The 19,741-nt window shown below is 39.2% G+C and overlaps 1 protein-coding gene across 8 annotated transcripts in view; it reads right to left on the bottom strand.

Moving 5' to 3' along the window:
• The window catches only part of ULK4 (unc-51 like kinase 4), a 703,273-nt gene that overhangs the window by 617,370 nt on the left and 66,162 nt on the right, over nt 1-19,741 (bottom strand). For all 8 annotated transcript variants that reach the window (XM_030935299.1, XM_030935309.1, XM_010374299.2 and 5 more), the window contains 3 exons: nt 19,018-19,078; nt 17,420-17,601; nt 16,051-16,097 (listed from right to left, as the gene is read on the bottom strand). In XM_030935299.1, the coding sequence (XP_030791159.1) occupies nt 16,051-16,097; nt 17,420-17,601; nt 19,018-19,078 (290 nt within the window). The remainder of the gene's footprint in view (nt 1-16,050; nt 16,098-17,419; nt 17,602-19,017; nt 19,079-19,741) is intronic.

Below are 19,741 nucleotides of genomic sequence, written 5' to 3' on the forward strand. Positions count from 1 at the left end.
GAGTGCAATGGCACGACCTCCGCTCACTGCAATGCCTCCCAGGCTCAAGCAATCCTCCCAACTCAGCCTCCCAAGTAGCAGGGACTATAGGTGTGCAACGCCACCCCTGCTAATTTTTGTATTTTTAGTAGAAACAGGGTTTCGCCATGTTGTCCAGGCTGGTCTTGAACTCCTGAGCTCAAGTGATCTGCCCACCTCAGCCTCCCAAAGTGCTGGGATTACAGGCGTAAGCTATTGAATTTGGCCGTAATTTTTAATGTAAAAATTACCTCCACAGTTGAGGGTGAGGGAGACAGTACCCTGGGGTCATTACTCATCTTTCACGTGCCTGGTCCTGGTTACCTCATAAGTAGGACCAATAACAATACGTACCTCATGTTGTTCTAAGAATCAAAGGAGATAATCCATGTGCAGAAAGTACCATTGTGTCTGACAATATGTGCTGAATGAGTAAGCTACTATCAATTTTTAATTTAAATAACCCGCATGAAGTTAATGGCTACCACATTAGAGCAAAACTGAACTTCTGTAGTTACTTATTCATTCATTTACTTGTTTATTATCTGTCTCCCCAACCAGCCCAGGAGATTCATGAAGGCAGGGCTGTATCCCCATCACCACTGTAACACCGAGACAGTCTGCTGAATAAATGTATCAACATGAAAAGCAAAATAACTAAACACATTAGTAGGAAAAAAGTGCATAAAAGTATGGCTGTACAAGGCAAACAGGATTTCCAATGTAAATCTCAGTAGAATTCAAGGCTAAACTCATGAGAAAAAGATTCCCTTTAAACTGAAAACCATCGCCAGGCACGGTGGCTCAGGCCTGTAATCCCAGCACTTTGGGAGGCTGAGGCGGGCAGATCACTTGAGGTCAGGAGTTCGAGACCAGTCTGACCAACATGGAGAAACCCCATCTCTGCTAAAAATACAAAATTAGCCAGGCATGGTGATGCACGCCTATAATCCCAGCCACTCGGGAGGCTGAGGCAGGAGAATTGCTTGAACCTGGGAGGTGGAGGTTGAGGTGAGCCAAGATCGCATCATTGCACTCCAGCCTGGGCTACAACAGTAAAACTCCGTCTCAAAATAAAAATAAAATAAAATAAAATAAAGAACTAAAAAGCGTATGACCTACAGAAGAAATAAAATGTGATTTTTTTTTTTTTGAGAGGGAGTCTTGCTGTTACCCAGGCTGGAGTGTACTGAGTGACACGATCTCGGCTCACTGCACCCTCTGCTTCCTGGGTTCAAGTCATTCTCCTGCCTCAGCCTCCCCAGTAGCTGGGATTACAGTTGTGCACCACCATGCCCAGCTAATTTTCATATTTTTAGTAGAGATGGGGTTTCACCATGTTGGCCAGGCTGGTCTTGAACTCCTGATCTCGTGATCCACCCACCTCAGCTTCCCACAATGCTGAGATACAGGCATGAGCCACGGCGCCCAGCGTGGTGTGAATCTTTATACACCAAATAACAAAGCATGAAAAGTAAACCCATAGTAGTGGTATACTTCAATTTTTTTCTCTTCCAAGCAGAGAGAGAAGGCAACAATGAATACATTCATCAATACATTCACACATTCAAGCATCCTAAATAAAACTACAAAGTCAACCTAACAGATGTATCTATCAAAGTCTATACCCTACAGAGACCACTCTTACTCAGTGGGAGGCTGTATAGGATGTTGTCTAAGACTCTGGAATTCAAAGTCTTGACCTGGCCCTGGCCCCACCATTGGGGGTGAGGCAGACAGCACCCTGAGATAATTACTCATCTTTCATATGCCTGGTAGGCACAACAAGTAGGAAATAATGTGTACCTCATGCTGTTCTAAGAATCAGGAGATAATCCACATGTCATAACACAGAAATTACCATTGTGTCATGACAATTTGTGCTGAATGAGCAAGCCACTATTACTACATTATTATTAATAGTTGACTACATTCATGGCATACATTAAAAATGATTTTATATTAGACCACAAAGATAAATTATTAGAATTCCCTAAGGCAGAAATTATAAAGGACTCATTTTGATGTAGTAAAAGGAGAAAAGTAAAAATAACAAATATAAAACAAAAAGCCTAAACACTTGGGAAGTTAGAAGTACTTCTGCTGGGCATGGTGGCTCATGCCTGTAATCCCAGCACTTTGGGAGGCCGAGGTGGGCAGATCACTTGAGGTCAGAAGTTCGAGGCCAGCCTAGCCAACGTGGTGAAACCCCATCTCTCCTAAAAAATACAAAAATTAGCTGGACGTGGTGGTGGGTGCCTGCAATCCCAGCTACTTGGGAGGCTGAGGCAGGAGAATTGCTTGAACCTGGGAGGTGGAGGTTGCAGTGAGCCGAGATCGTGCCACTGCACTCCAGCCTGAGTGACACAGTGAGACTCTGTCTCAAAAGAAAAAAAAAGCACTTCTATATACCTTATACATCATATTAAAAAATGAAAACTTTGGCCGGGTAAAGTGGCTCACATCTGTAATCCTCAGCACTTTAGGAGGATGAGATGGAAGGGTCACTAAGGCCAGGAGTTCAAGACCAGCCCGGCCAACAAAGTGAGACCCTGTCTCTAGCAAAAAAAAAAAAAAAAAGTTTTTAATTTAGCCAGGCATGGTGACATGCACTGGTAGTTACATTTCAGCCTCAGGGACACAGTGAGATCCTATTTTTTTAGAGTGAGTCTCTGAAAATAATAATAAAATAAATAAATAAGGAAAAGAAAAAATAAAAGGGAAAGATAAAGTATCCGTAAATCATAATCATGTAAGTAACACAGATCTAAACTTATGAGATATTCTGTGTCTTTAATGATTCTCTGTCTTTAGCAGACTAAACACTTGACACTCACTTTTCTGATCCCTCTACAGTCTCTAAAATACAAGTTATTTTTATTAAATGATAACTGGAAACAAAAAGGAGGGCTAAAATTGGACTAGAAAGTTTGAGAAAATCTCAGATGACATGCATAGATAGAATTAAGACTGACGGAGAACCAACAAAGGAATCCCCTGTCTAAGAACTGCAGGTAGACAGACGTTCCCCAGGAAGCCTCAGGGACTTGGAACAAACTAAGACAGAAAGCAAGAATCAGCCACAGGACAATCATCAGTTTACAACTGCACAAGGAACAATTGTGTCCTTATACAAGAAACAGTTGAGTCAATCAGGTTCTGCCTCTTTTCCATCACCCTTCTCTGGTACACAGAATAAACCCTGCAGACCTGGCCTCCTGGGTAAATGTGGAAAAATGTTCCCACAGTGAGCAATCCACCTTGGGGTGAGACATAGATGTGGGAAGCACAGATAGTGGTCTTCTAGATACTGAAACAGGGAAGGGGTTAAATGAGGAAAGCCAACTCCACTCCAAATAAAAACCTACCCTGGCAATTGCAGAGGCCTCCAGCCTGCCTACCTGATCTTCAGTCAGCTAGAATTCCAAATTAGAGTCAACCAGTTAACAGGCCTCACCTACCCACATACCAACCCTTTATTTAAAGGAGAGGCTACTGGAGAAGGAGACTTAGGCAAGCATAAAGGAAACTCATATTGCCAACTTCTATACCAATCAATTTAATCATTTATTCATAATATAAACTAAGAACCAGAGATCACCAGGCATTTGAGAAATAAACAGCACTAAAAAGCAGGACCAAGGGAGCGCCCAAGATGGATGCATAGGAACAGCTCCAGCCTCCAGCTCCCAGTGTGAGTGACACAGAAGACGGGTGATTTCTGCATTTTCCACTGAGGTACCAGGTTCATCTCACTGGGGAGTGCCGGACAATTGGTGCTGGTCAGCTGCCGCAGCCCGACCAGCAAGAGCTGAAGCAGGGCAAGGCATCGCCTCACCTGGGAAGTGCAAGGGGGAAGGTAATCCCTTTTCCTAGCGAAGGGAAACTGAGACACACAACACCTGGAAAATCGGGTAACTCCCACCCTAATACTGCGCTTTACCAAGGCTCTTAGCAAACGGTACACCAGGAGATTACATCCTACACCTGGCCCTGAGGGTTCCACGCCCATGGAGCCTCCCTCATTGCTAGCACAGCAGTCTGAGACTTAACTGCAAGGCGGCAGCGAGGCTGGGGGAGGGGCACCCTACCATTGCTGAGGCTTAAGTAGGTAAACAAAGCCACCTGGAAGCTCGAATTGGGGGGAGCCCACCGCAGCTCATGGAGGCCGGCCTGCCTCTGTAGGCTCCTCCTTTGGGGACAGGGCATAGCTCCTCCTTTGGGGACAGGGCATAGCAAAACATAGCATAGTGAGATGAACCTGGTACCTCAGTTGAAAAAGCAGCAGAAACCTTGGCAGAGGTAAATGCCCCTGTCTGATAGCTTTGAAGAGACCAGTGGATCTCCCAGCACGGAGGCTGAGATCTGAGAATGGACAGATTGCCTGCTCGAGTGGGTCCCTGACCCCTGAGTAGCCTAACTGGGAGACATCCTCCACTGGGTGCAGACCGACACCTCACACCTCACACGGTGGGGTACACCCCTGAGACGAAGCTTCCAGAGCAAGAATTAGACAGCAACACTCGCTGTGCAGCAATATTCTATCTTCTGCAGCCTCCACTGCTGATACCGAGGCAAACAGGGTTTGGAGTGGACCTCAAGCAAACTCCAACAGACCTGCGGCTGAGGGTCCTGACTGTTAGAAGGAAAACTATCAAACAGAAAGGACACCCACACCAAAACCCCATCAGTACGTCACCATCATCAAAGACCAAAGGCAGATAAAACCACAAAGATGGGGAGAAAGCAGTGCAGAAAAGCTGGAAATTCAAAAAATCAGAGCGCATCTGCCCCTCCAAAGGAACGCAGCTCATCGCCAGCAACGGAACAAAGCTGGACGGAGAATGACTTTGACGAGTTGAGGCAAGAAGGCTTCAGTCGGTCAAACTTCTCAGAGCTAAAGGAGGAACTACGTAACCAGTGCAAAGAAACTAAAAACCTTGAAAAAAGAATGGATGAATGGATAAGTAGAATAATCAATGCAGAGAAGACCTTAAAAGAACTGATCGAGATGAAAACCATGACACGAGAAATACGTGACAAATGCACAAGCTTCAGTAACCAACTCGAACAACTGGAAGAAAGAGTATCAGCAATTGAAGATCAAATGAATGAAATGAAGCAAGAAGAGAAGTATGGAGAAAAAAGAGTAAAAAGAAATGAACAAAGCCTACAAGAAGTATGGGATTATGTGAAAAGACCAAATCTACGTCTGATTGGTGTGCCTGAAAGTGAGGGGGAAAAAGGAACCAAGTTAGAAAACACTCTTCAGGATATCATCCAGGAGAACTTCCCCAACCTAGTAAGGCAGGCCAACATGCAAATTCAGGAAATACAGAGAACGCCACAAAGATACTCCTCAAGAAGAGCAACTCCAAGACACATAATTGTCAGATTCACCAAAGTTGAAATGAAGGAAAAAATGTTAAGGGCAGCCAGAGAGAAAGGTCAGGTTACACACAAAGGGAAGCCCATCAGACTAACAGCAGATCTCTCGGCAGAAACTTTCCAAGCCAGAAGAGAGTGGAAGCCAATATTCAACATTCTTAAAGAAAAGAATTTTCAACCAAGAATTTCATAGTCAGCCAAACTAAGTTTCATAAGTGAAGGAGAAATAAAATCCTTGACAGACAAGCAAATGCTTAGAGATTTTGTCACCACCAGGCCTGCCCTACAAGAGATCCTGAAGGAAGCACTAAACATGGAAAGCAACAACAGGTACCAGCCATTGCAAAAACATGTCAAAATATAAAGTCCATCAATGCTAGGAAGAAACTGCATCAACTAACGAGCAAAATAACCAGCTAATATCATAATGACAGGATCAAGTTCACACATAATGATATTAACCTTAAATGTAAATGGACTAAATGGTCCAATTAAAAGACACAGACTGGCAAATTGGATAAAGAGTCAAGACCCATCAGTTTGCTGTATTCAGGAGACCCATCTCACAGGCAGAGATACACATAGGCTCAAAATAAAGGGATGGAGGAAGATCTACCAAGCAAATGGAAAACAAAAAAAAGCAGGGTTTGCAATCCTAGCCTCTGATAAAACAGACTTTAAACCATCAAAGATCAAAAGAGACAAAGAAGGCCATTACATAATGGTAAAGGGATCAATTCATCAGGAAGAGCTAACTATCCTAAATATATATGCACCCAATACAGGAGCACCCAGATTCATAAAGTAAGTCCTTAGAGACTTACAAAGAGACTTAGACTCCCATACAATAATAATGGGAGACTTTAACACCCCATTGTTGACGAGTGGGGTGTTAACACCCCACAAGATCAACGAGACAGAAAGTCAACAAGGATATCCAGGAATTAAACTCAACTCTGCACCAAGTGGACCTAATAGACATCTACAGAACTCTCCACCCCAAATAAAGAGAATATACATTCTTCTCGGCACAACATCGCACTTATTCCAAAATTGACCACATAGTTGGAAGTAAAGCACTCCTCAGTAAATGTAAAAGAACAGAAATTATAACAAACTGTCTCTCAGACCACAGTGCAATTAAACTAGAACTCAGGACTAAGAAACTCAATCAAAACCGCTCAACTACATGGAAACTGAACAACCTGCGCCTGAATGACTACTGGGTACATAACAAAATGAAGGCAGAAATAAAGATGTTCTTTGAAATCAATGAGAACACAGATACAACATACCAGAATCTCTGGGACACATTTAAAGCAGTGTGTAGAGGGAAATTTATAGCACTAAATGCCCACAAGAGGAAGCAGGAAAGATCTAAAATTGACACCCTAACATCACAATTAAAAGAACTAGAGAAGCAAGAGCAAACACATTCGAAAGCTAGCAGAAGGCAAGAAATAACTAAGATCAGAGCAGAACTGAAGGAGATAGAGATACAAAAAACTCTCCAAAAAAATCAATGAATCCAGGAACTGGTTTTTTGAAAAAATCAACAAAATTGATAGACCGCTAGCAAGACTAATAAAGAAGAAAAGAGAGAAGAATCAAATAGACGCAACACAAAATGATAAAGGGGATATCACCACTGACCCCACAGAAATACAAACTACCATCAGAGAATACTATAAACACCTCTATGCAAATCAACTAGAAAACCTAGAAGAAATGGATAATTTCCTGGACACTTACACTCTTCCAAGACTAAACCAAGAAGAAGTTGAATCCCTGAACAGACCAATAGCAGGCTCTGAAATTGAGACAATAATTAATGGCCTACCAACCAAAAAAAGTCCAGGACCAGAGGGATTCACAGCCGAATTCTACTAGAGGTACAAGGAGGAGTTGGTACCATTCCTTCTGAAACTATTCCAATCAATAGAAAAAGAGGAATCCTCCCTAACTCATTCTACGAGCCCAGTATCATCCTGACACCAAAGCCTGACAGAGATACAACAAAAAAAGAGAATTTTAGACCAATATCCCTGATGAACATCGATGCAAAAAATCCTCAATAAAATACTGGCAAACTGAATCCAGCAGCACATCAAAAAGCTTATCCACCATGATCAAGTGGGCTTCATCCCTGGGATGCAGGGCTGGTTCAACACACGCAAATCAACAAATGTAACCTAGCATATAAACAGAACCAAAGACAAAAACTACATGATTATCTCAATAGATGCAGAAAAAGCCTTTGACAAAATTCAACAGTCCTTCATGCTAAAAACTCTCAATAAATTCGGTATTGATGGAACATATCTCAAAATAATAAGAGTTATTTATGACAGACCCACAGCCAATATCATACTGAATGGGCAAAAACTGGAAGCATTCCCTTTGAAAACTGGCACAAGACAGGGATGCCCTCTCTCACCACTCCTACTCAACATAGTGTTGCAAGTTCTGGCTAGGGCAATCAGGCAAGAGAAAGAAATCAAGGGTATTCAGTTAGGAAAAGAAGAAGTCAAATTGTCCCTGTTTGCAGATGATATGATTGTATATTTAGAAAACCCCATTGTCTCAGCCCAAAATCTCCTTAAGCTGATAAGCAACTTCAGCAAAGTCTCAGGATACAAAATTAATGTGCAAAAATCACAAGCATTCTTATACACCAGTAACAGACAGAGAGCCAAATCATGAATGAACTCCCATTCACAATAGCTTCAAAGAGAATAAAATACCTAGGAATCCAACTTACAAGGGATGTAAAGGACCTCTTCAAGGAGAACTACAGACCACCGCTTAGTGAAATAAAAGAGGACACAAACAAATGGAAGAACATACCATGCTCATAGATAGGAAGAATCAATATTTTGAAAATGGCCATACTGCCCAAGGTAATTTATAGATTCAATGCCATTGCCATCAAGCTACCAATGACTTTCTTCACAGAATTGGAAAAAAACTGCTTTAAAGTTCATATGGAACCAAAAAAGAGCCCGCATTGCCAAGACAATCCTAAGCCAAAAGAACAAAGCTGGAGGCATCGCACTACCTGACTCAAACTATACTACAAGGCTACAGTAACCAAAACAGCATGGTACTGGTACCAAAACAGAGATGTAGACCAACAGAACAGAATAGAGCCCTCAGAAATAATACCACACATCTACAGCCATCTGATCTTTGACAAACCTGAGAGAAACAAGAAATGGAGAAAGGATTCCCTATTTAATAAATGGTGCTGGGAAAATTGGCTAGCCATAAGTAGAAAGCTGAAACTGGATCCTTTCCTTACTCCTTATACGAAAATTGATTCAAGATGGATTAGAGACTTAAATGTTAGACCTAAAACCATAAAAACCCTAGAAGAAAACCTAGATAATACCATTCAGGACATAGGCATGGGCAAGGACTTTCATGTCTAAAACACCAAAAGCAACGGCAACAAAAGCCAAAATTGACAAATGAGATCTAATTAAACTAAAGAGCTTCTGCACAGCAAAAGAAACTACCATCAGAGTGAACAGGCAACTTACAGAATGGGAGAAAATGTTTGCAATCTACTCATCTGACAAATGGTTAATATCCAGAACCTATAAAGAACTCAATCAAATTTACAAGAAAAAAACAAAAAAACCCATCAAAAAGTGGGCAAAGGATATGAAGAGACACTTCTCAAAAGAAGACATTCATACGCCAACAGACACATGAAAAAATGCTCATCATCACTCGCCATCAGAGAAATGCAAATCAAAACCACAATGAGATACCATCTCACACCAGTTAGAATGGCAATCATTAAAAAATCAGGAAACAACAGGTGCTGGAGAAGATGTGGAGAAATAGGAACACTTACACTGTTGGTGGGACTGTAAACTAGTTCAACCATTGTGGAAAACAGTGTGGTGATTCCTCAGGGATCTAGAACTAGAAATAGCATTTGACCCAGCCATCCCATTACTGGGGATATATCCCAAGGATTATAAGTCATGCTGCTATAAAGACACATGCACACGTATGTTTATTGCGGCACTATTCACAATAGCAAAGACTTGGAATCAACCCAAATGTCCATCAGTGACAGACTGGATTAAGAAAATGTGGCACATATACACCATGGAATACTATGCAGCCATTAAAAAGGATGAGTTCGTGTCCTTTGTAGGGACATGGATGCAGCTGGAAACCATCATTCTCAGCAAACTATCGCATGAACAGAAAACCAAATACCGCATGTTCTCACTCATAGGTGGAAATTGAACAATGAGATCACTGGGACACAGTAAGGGGAGCATCACACACCGGGTCCTATTGTGGGGAGGGGGTAGGGGGAGAGATAGCATTAGGAGATATATCTAATGTAAATGACGAGTTAATGGGTGCAGCACACCAACATGGCACATGTATACATACATAACAAACCTGCACGTTGCGCACATGTACCCTAGAACTTAAAGTATAATAAAAATAAATAAACAAGTAAAACTGTTCCAAAAATATAATATTTTAAAATACCTGTTTGCTGTTAATAAAATTAAATGAGCATGCTGGAAAAAAAAAAAAAAAAAAAAAAAAAGCAAGACCATGATGAAAAAGAAATGACCTACAAGTTTAACAGATAAGAATACAATGTTTATAATCCTAATTGTGTTCCCTTTTTTTTCAAAGTCCAGGTTCCAGGTTTATATTATATAATCCTAATGTTTAACCTTTAATATTATAACAATATTTAATTCTAAATTCTGCCCCAAGAAGAGAATTTTTATAATCCTAATATTTATCCTCAAATTCAGAAGTACATGATACACCAAATATATGCAGCTAGGAAAAAGGACCAATCAGAGAAAAAGAAAATGAACAAAAACTTTCAAATATGATTGTTGAAATTTAAAAATTAACTGAAATCCTAAATAATAAAACGAGTGGGGATAAACATCAAGCTTGAGAGCTCAAAGATAAAGTCAAGGAAGAGCAATAAAAGAAGAGAGTTTGCATGGACACAAAGAGGGAACAACAGACACTGGGGCCTATTTCAGGGTGGAGGGTGAGAGGAGGGAGAGGATCAGAAACAGTAACAATTGGTACTTACTAAGCTTAGTACCTGGGTAACCAAATAATCTGTACAACAAACCCCCATAACATGAGTTTCCCTATATAACAAATCTGTATATGTACCCCGAACCTAAAATAAAAGTATACAAAAGAGAGCTTGGCAGCTCTTCAAAAGATTCAACAAAGTTACCATTTTATCCAGCAATCTCACTACTCTAAGAGAAATAAAAACGTATGTTCACACAAAACCCTGTAGACAAATGTTCAGAGCACCATGATTCCTAATAGCCAAAAGTGGAAACAACCCCAAACGTCTATCAAGACCACATAAGCAAAATGTGGTATAGCCATACAAGGATTATTCAGCTATAAAAAGAATGAAGTACTCACACATTCCACAATATGGATGAACCTTGAAAACATTATGCTAAATGACAGCAGCTAGACACAAAAGGCCACATACTGTATGATTCCATTTATATGAAATATCAAGAATAGGCAAATCAGTCGACAGGAAGTAGATTAGTGGTTGCCAGGGGTTGGAGAAGAATGGATACTGGGTTTCACTGGGTGAGAAAAATCTTCTCAAATTAGATAATGGCAATGGTTGAACAACTTTCAATATACTAACACCTACTGAACTGTACACATTAAAATGGTGAATTTTATGGTATGTGAATTATATCTCAATAAACAAGAGAAAGTGAGAAAGCAAAAGAAAATTTGAAAGAAGAGTCAAGAGACACAAACTCCCACACCCATCCTGTAGGGGTTTCAGGAGCAGAAAAAGGAGGAAATAGTGAGGAAGAAATCTAAGAAATAACATGAAAGCTAAAGAAGGGATGAAGAGGCTGGGCATTGTGGCTCACACCTGTAATCCTAGCACTTTGGGAGGCCAAAGCAGGTGGATCACTTGAGGTCAGGAGTTTGAGATCAGCCTGGCCAACATGGGGAAAACCCATCTCTACTAAAAACACAAAAATTAGCTGGGCATGGTGGCGCACACCTGTAATCCGAGCTACTCGGTAGGCTGAGGCAGGAGAATCGCTTGAACCTGGGAGGTGGAGGCGGCAGTGAGCCAAGACCATGCCATTATACTCCAGCCTAGTGACAGAGCAAGGCTCTGTCTCAAAATAAATGGAAAGAAAAGAAGGGAAGGAAGGGACAGGAGGGACAGGAGAAGGGAAGGAAGGGACGGAAGGGACAGGATGGGAGGAGGGGAAGGGAAGGGGGAGGGGAGGAAGGGGAGGGGAGGGAGCAGAGGGGAGGGAGGGGAGGAAGGAAGGGAGAGGAGGGATTGGAGGGAGGGGAGAGAGAGGAGGGAGGAGAGGGGAGGGGAGGGAGGGGAGGGGAGGGGAGGGGAGGGGAGGGGAGGGAAGGGGAGGGAAGGGAAGGGAAGGGAAGGGAAGGGAAGGGAAGGGAAGGGAAGGGAAGGGAAGGGAAGGGAAAGGGGCAGGCAGGCAGGAGCAAATTAGTAAAAAGAGATTCCTAGAGACAATCTAGTAAAATTTACAGTCCTAGAATGAAAAGAAAAGCTAACTCAAACAAGACACACAAAAGAGGGGGAAAAAAAAAGGTAAGGGTGACCCCCCAAATCCTACAGAGCTACAGTTAGTACAGGGGAGAGAGCTCACATTCCTAAGCATGACGCAGAGGTAAGCCACTGAGAGACCTTGAAAACAAACAAACAAAAAAACTACGAGCCAGGCACAGTGGCTCACGCCTATAATCTCAGCACTTTGGGAGGCCAAAGTAGGTGGATCACCTGAGGTCAGGAGTTCAAGACCATCTGGCCAACATGGTGAAACCCTGTCTCTACAAAACTACAAAATTAGCCGGGCATGATGGCAAGTGCCTATAATCCCAGCTATTCGGGAAGCTGAGGCGAATAATTGCTTGAACCGAGGAGGTAGAGGTTACAGTGAGCTGAGATCACGCCATCGCACTCCAGCCTGGGCGACTGAGCAAGACTCCGTCTCAAACAAAGAAAACTACCAAATGATAAAATGTAATCAACCAAGAGGAGAACTACAGCAAAAAAAAACAGGAAAACTGTTTTTAATTAAAAAATTAATGATGGATGAGCATTTACTTTACCTTATTCAAGTATAAAACTCTTATTTAAAAAATAGAAAAATGCTTCCTAAATTCGCATCTCAAAAAGGCACCTGCCACAGTAAAAAGCAACCTATGTAATAAGAGAAGACATTTGCAATCATTTATCTGACAAGGGGTTAATATCTAGAATATATAAAAAACACCTACAACTCAACAACATAAAACTCAATTCAAAAATTGGCAAATGACTTGACTAGACCTTTCTCCAAAGAAGATATACAAATAGCCAACAATCACATGAAAAGATGTTCAACATCACTAGTCACAAAATACAAATCAAAACCATGAGATACTACTTCATACCCATCAGGATAGCTGTTAGCAAAAAAAAAAAAAAAAACAGAAAACACTAATGTTCATAGCAGCATTGTTCACAATAGCCAAAAGATATAAATGAGCCAGTGCCCAACAACAGATGAAAAGATAAACAAAATGTGGTATGTACATACAACGGGATATTACTCAGCCTTAAAAAGGAATGAAATGCTGACACATGTTAGTTATAACATGGATGAACCCTGCAAATGAAACCAGACCAATTGTCCCATAGAACTGATGTTTACCGTCTGTTAAAACAAACATAGAAATTGACCCTCCTAGTCTTAAACCTTGAGAAAGTTACATTTGTCTTATCTGAGTTCCTTTCTTGGGAAACCAGCCATCAGGCCTCCCAGATAGTTATCAAGGAACTGAAACTTAACAGATCACCACATCTGGACCATAAGATACCAGACCCCCTCACTCATCACAACTGCCTGATCAACTACCTGCTTCCTGTCAACCAACTCCTCTTCCTCACCCTTCCCTAATTCCTGTTTTCCCATACATGATTACATTCCTTCCCTGCTAAATAAACCCCTGGTTTTAGTCAGTTGAGGAGACAAATTTGAGACTGATCTCCCATCTCCTTAGCTGTAGCACCCAATTGAAGCCTTCTTCCCTAGTAATACTCATTGTCTCCGTGATTGGCTTTCTGTGCTGTGAGCAACAGGACCTAGACCAAACCCATTGATGTTTCAGTAGCAATATGAGGCACTCACTATAAGCAAATTCACAAAGACAGAATAAGTAGAGTATAGGTTACCAGGACTGGGGAAGGAAAAAGGGAAGTTACTGTTTAATGGGTAAGGAGCTTCTGTTTAAGATGATGAAAAAGTTCTGGAAATGAATAGTGGTGATGGTTATACAAAAATGAGAATGAACTCAACGCCACTGTACACATAAAAATGGCTAAAATTGAATGTTTTAAATTATGCATAATTTACAATTAACAAATTTTTTAATTACAGTATTATACTATTACTGCATGTGAATTATACCTCAAAGTTGACTGGCAAGGATAAAAGGATATACAATTTGATAAATACTCAATGTTGGAAGTTCTAACAAAAGGCATTTTAAACACACTGATTGGGATTATATATTGATACAATTTTAATTTTTAAGAGTATTTCAGCAATTTTTCAGAAGTCACAAAAATATTTACTGCCTTCTATCCATTTGTTCTAATTCTATGAATCTTCCCTAAAGCGAAAAAGAAAAAGCAGGCACAAAGATTTAATCTCAAAAATGTTCATCAGAATGTTGTTTATAACATTATAATACTATCCAAAAATAGTAAACAAAATGATCAGATATTCATAACATATAAAAAGTTTATCTTCAGTATTATGTATTTTATTTTCAAATGTTAATAACATTTAAAATATATAATACATATGTTATAGGGAAAACAAACACATAAAATTATATCATGTGATTCTAATTTTTTACATGCAAAACAAAACTAAGGAATAAATATATCTACTTCAATAATCATTATCTCCCAGACTAAGTTAAGGACCCTTTACCATATGCTGTCAAGGTAATATAACCTGAGGTCAGAGAAAACCTCGCTGGAAGTGGTTTTGAATGGATAAAGAGAATAAAAGAGGATTCCTACCAGAGAACTTGTCTACCTCAGTATCATTTTATTCAAATTAAAACTGTTTTACAATCAAACTTCAATTTTTAAAAGTGGGGGGAGAAAACAGTATGTGTGAATTTTGATATCCAAGCAGATACTAAAACCAATCTCTGGGCTGATACACAGGGATGACTGTACTTGGAAATGATCTGTCTTAAATGTCAGCAGGTGGCACCCCATTCAAGGATATAACACGTTTTAAATAAAAGTGCTTAAATAAATATCTCATTGATTCATTTTTAATGAGCATACCATTAGCTTTCTCAAAGTATTAAATACTCAGCCATTACCTAAAAATCCTAGTTTCTATTACCAGATTTTACTTTGGGAGAGTAACATTAGAAGATGCATAGTAAGAATTACCCTTATTATTAAGCATTTGTTAAACTCCTATTGGTTCACCCATATTTCACCAGCATAGAAGAATAATTATTATCATACCACTGCCACAATTCACAAAATTCTTTCACCTCCATTTTTTCATGTGCCTGTCCTAACAATCATGAGATAAGCAAGTTTGATGATAATAACTACAACTTCTACAACCCCAACCCCATTGAAAATGAAATACCCACTAAGAATCAGGCACTATACAAGGTATCTCATATATTTGCCTCATTCAAAGTTGAACAATTACCAAAAATCTATGAAGTAGTTATCCCATCCCAATTTTACAGATGAGGAAACTGAGGCTCAGCAATTGAAAGTACTTGGCCCAGAAAGCAGATCTTTGATCCACACCCAGGTCTGTCTGAATCCTAAACCTATGCCATTTCCTTGTCCCAGCCACACTCCCCAGGAAGCAGAGATGGAGAAAAAGATAATCATTTGGCCAAGTCTTATTGGCAACCAGAACCGAGGGACTTCTAACACTTGATTTACTGTGCTTTTCACCTGGTATATTGCTTCTATAAAAAGCAAGGACACTTCCTTCCATCAGGAGTTTATAAATCATAATCCCATTAGATTGTAAATAACATCTAGGGAAGCTATGTGCTACAAGAGGGAAAGATAACAGTGGCCAAGGGAAACTTCGAGGAAATATAACTAAATTAATACACAGGGATCAGGGTTTAAGTATTTTATAACCAATACTCAAAACAGTAACAGTGAGCCAGGCACAGTGGCTCACACCGGTAATCCTAACACTTTGGGAGTCAGAGATGGGAGAATCACTTGAGTCCAGGAGTTCAAAACCAGCCTGGGCAACATAGTGAGAGACCTTGTTTCTACGAAAATAAAAAAACAGTAACAGTTAATAAAGTTTCCAGGAGTACCTTAGATAATCCCAGAATTGTATTTATAATATTAGGAGAAGGGCCATTTTTAATATTCTAAAATTTATAATTGGAATGCCCATAAAAATTGCCTATGAGTAGAGTCATCATTACATCAGAACAATTTATGATAATTACTTAGGACTCTGTTTTTGATAAATATGTACACTCTAACTACTTAATAAAGTCATGAAAAATAATTTTTAAAATATAAATGTTACTTACATATCCCAGTTTGGAGCAATCCGCAAATGCTGGATTAGCAATTGGAACTAGAATAAAAAATTTAAATGTAAAAAAAGAAAAAATTAAAATGTTTAAGTCACAAAACATATAAAATGACAGCAAAGTTAACAGCCCGGGATTTTATAAAAAGGAAGTTTACACTGTACACCAAAAATGATATTTACTAAATTACAAAGGTACTAGTATATGAATAAGATTAAAATAAAAACTAAGAACAGTACTTTTAATTTCTCCTACCACTTTATATTCGCTAAATTACTGCCCTTACCTGACAGACACACACCAACTATCAACAAAAGTAACCTTAATACTATCCTGGAAGCAAATGAACTTAAATTTTTTCAAGCCAATTTCCAAATGAGGGACCACTATGGAAAACATCTCCGAACCACTGTAATTCCTTTCTGAGGATGACTTCAAAAACTCTGCCAATCGATGCTCAAACATGAGCCAAAAGAAACAAAAACCAAAAAAACTCTGACAAATTCCCTTGAGCTTACCAATAGACCAAGATAATCCAAAAAGTAATATTTCCAGGGGAAGAGGAAAAAAAATGTTCTAGAGAATTGATGTCTTCCTTCAATGTGATATCAGAAAACTTGCCGTTTACCAGAGGACCCAGTAAAGGAACCAACACCCCCAACCCATTCCACATGGGGAGTTCATTCCAGTCACTAACGAGAAGGTAAAAGGTCTTATGACATCACATTTTATTTTATTTTATTTTATTTTATTTTATTTTATTTTATTTATTTTATTTATTTATTTTATTTATTTATTTATTTATTTTTTTTTTTTTTTTTTTTTTGATGGAGTTTCACTCTTTTTGCCCAGGCTGGAGTTCAGTGGTTCCATCTCAGCTCACTGCAACCTCTGTCTCCCAGGTTCAAGTGATTCTCCTGCCTCAGCCTCCCAAGTAGCTGGGATTACAGGAGTGCACCACCACACCCAGCTAATTTTGTACTTTTAGTAGAGACAGGGTTTTGCCACGTTGGCCAGGCTGGTTTCAAACTCCTGACCTCAGGTGATCCACCCCCTTGGCCTCCCAAAGTGCTGGGATTACAGGCATGAGCCACCGCGCCCAGCCTGATTTCAGGTATTTTTTTAAAATCTTACGAGTTAACATAAAATGGAAACCTGAGTATTACAAACAAACACAGTTCAAAATCACCATCTACTCTCATCTACTTTAGGACCTAAGGATTAAACAGAGGATAATTTTCATAAACCTAAAATCGTGATCAATCGGTTTTTTCATGGTAGTTAAATCAAACTGATATTTCAGCACTTGTTTGAGCCTCTATAAAAACACAAATTAAAATGCATAAGGCATGTCACAAAGGCCTACCAGGGGGGAATGGAGGAGCCTGGTGGCCACCTCCTGGTGACCAGCCACCACACACAAATAGCAAAGGAGATTCAGCTTGGCTCGGGAGGCCCCCATGCTCTTCTCAGTGGAGTCGATCTGCGAGCACACTTGTTGCAAAAAGTCATTCCAATCTTGGTCTTTCAGAAATAATAACTTATCCACTGCCATGGAAAGAAAATAATAAAAGTATGTTTGATGAGAAAAACAACTGCTGGAAACATTACATGAGAAATAAACACAGAATTATAACAGCTAAGATGAGGACAAACATTACACTGTCAAAACCAAAAATACTCCAAAGATGACACTACTTTTATTTGTCCTTCCATATTCCTTATCTCTTTATCTATCCATGGAAACTTTTTAACCACTTCAATGGAAAGCTATACTTTCAAATAAAGCAGATGTCCTAAGCAGAACTGTCCCACAACCTACACCATAACAAAATGCAAAGTTCAATACAACTGGAGTAAAAGACAAAAGAGCCTTTGTATAAATAAATCAACTCTCAAATATTGAGAAACGCACAAATCCTACAGTTCTTAAAAAGTTCCAATGAAACTATTGTAAAAAATAACGAGAATAACATGATAGCTAAAAATCACCTGAAATCCCTACCTCCAAATCCCTATACAAAAAAATGGCAAAATCTAGGAAATGTGATATCCCCTAAAATTAACATATTTTTGGCTGATCTCTATCTTTAGGCAAAATAAATTATAAATATAATTTCCTAAATAACTCAAAGAAGAAAAGGGAAATAGTATTTCCAGGTAATAATTCTCTAGGTTTGCATAAATAGTCCTACTTGGCTCTGAAAGCACTATTAATAATACTTAGCTTCAAAAACGTCCTTCTACACACTTTCTTTTTTGTTTTTATCAGTAATTAAGTTGATCGATATAAACCCTTAGCTGGTTTATTTAAACCTAAATATATTTTAAATTTACTTCAAATCATAGATTCTACTCTAGCCACAATGAATAATTTTTCCCAAATCAAGTTTAACAGCTTAAAATATAATTTGTTAAACAAAAAAAAAAGTTTAAAGTATGTGAAAATTTCTGATGGTCACCCTAAGTAAGACTTTTGTTAGCTCAACAGAAACATAATAATTATCCCTTAAGTATCTCCACTCCCACACCACCTCCACAGTCATGAACCACCTAGTCCCATTCTCAAATGCCCTGGTCCCTCCAATAGAATCCCAATCCTTCATTGCTTGCCCCAAACCTGTACACCTACACCAGCCATAAATGGTGGAAATTCAACCAGCTCTAAGAAGGGAAGGGAAGACCTCCTACCCACTCTACAGGAAAACCAGTCCAGATCTATAGGAACCTCCCCACCCAGAAGAGAACAGGGCAGCCCAGACTCAGCTAAGAAATGTCAACAGATGGCACAAATGAATTACAGATTGTTTACAATTCGTGTAACACTGCCCCAAGAACATAGGCAATTGTCAAGATGAAATAAATTTAGTTATTCACATACAAATATTCTATTTGCAAATAAATTTCATATTTGTATCTGTATACAAAGAGTCTACATGTTTGATAAGTCCTTTATGATCCTACCTGAATATGCTGGTAGATGCAATATTTTTGCATCAAATTTAACTGGTGGCTGTTTCATTATCTGTGGTTTAAAAAAAAAAAAAAAGCTTTTGAGACAATTTTTAAGATGGATATCTATCTCCTTATATGTCCCTTATGTCAGATAATAAATCAATGAGGACAAAAAATGTGTAAAATTTTTACCAAAAAGAATAAGAACAATGACTTTTCAGATTAAAAACATACAAATATAGATAATAAGTTATTTTTTTAAATCATTTCAATTGATATCTGTAAAAAAATAAAGCTTCACAGAAAACATTCACCCCTATCTTGGCTTATTTTTTAGTTAATTTACCTCTAATTAGAAATTCAGTCATTCAACAAATATCTACTGGGTTCCTGCCAAGGTAAGGCTTTGTGCCAAGTGCTAATGGGGATACAAAGATATAAAAGACACAATCCTATTTTCAGAGAGCTGACATCCTAGTTGGGAAGACGAGACAAACATTTGATAAACAACGAAATATTTCACAATTCAAAACATGCAGGACGTAACTACAGACAAAACACTGGACAGAAAGAATTTTTTTGTAAACAGCAGTTTAGAGAATACAGCAAGCACTTTAGTTGATATAGTTAGGACCGGGTTTACAGAAGAGGTAGAAGGTGGGTTGAGGTGTTGAAGGATGGTTAGAACTTTATGGTCATATCAGAGAAGACACCATTCCAGGAAGCCATAATA

Source organism: Rhinopithecus roxellana, chromosome 1 (genome assembly GCF_007565055.1).
Source record: "Rhinopithecus roxellana isolate Shanxi Qingling chromosome 1, ASM756505v1, whole genome shotgun sequence".
Lineage (NCBI taxonomy): Eukaryota > Metazoa > Chordata > Mammalia > Primates > Cercopithecidae > Rhinopithecus > Rhinopithecus roxellana.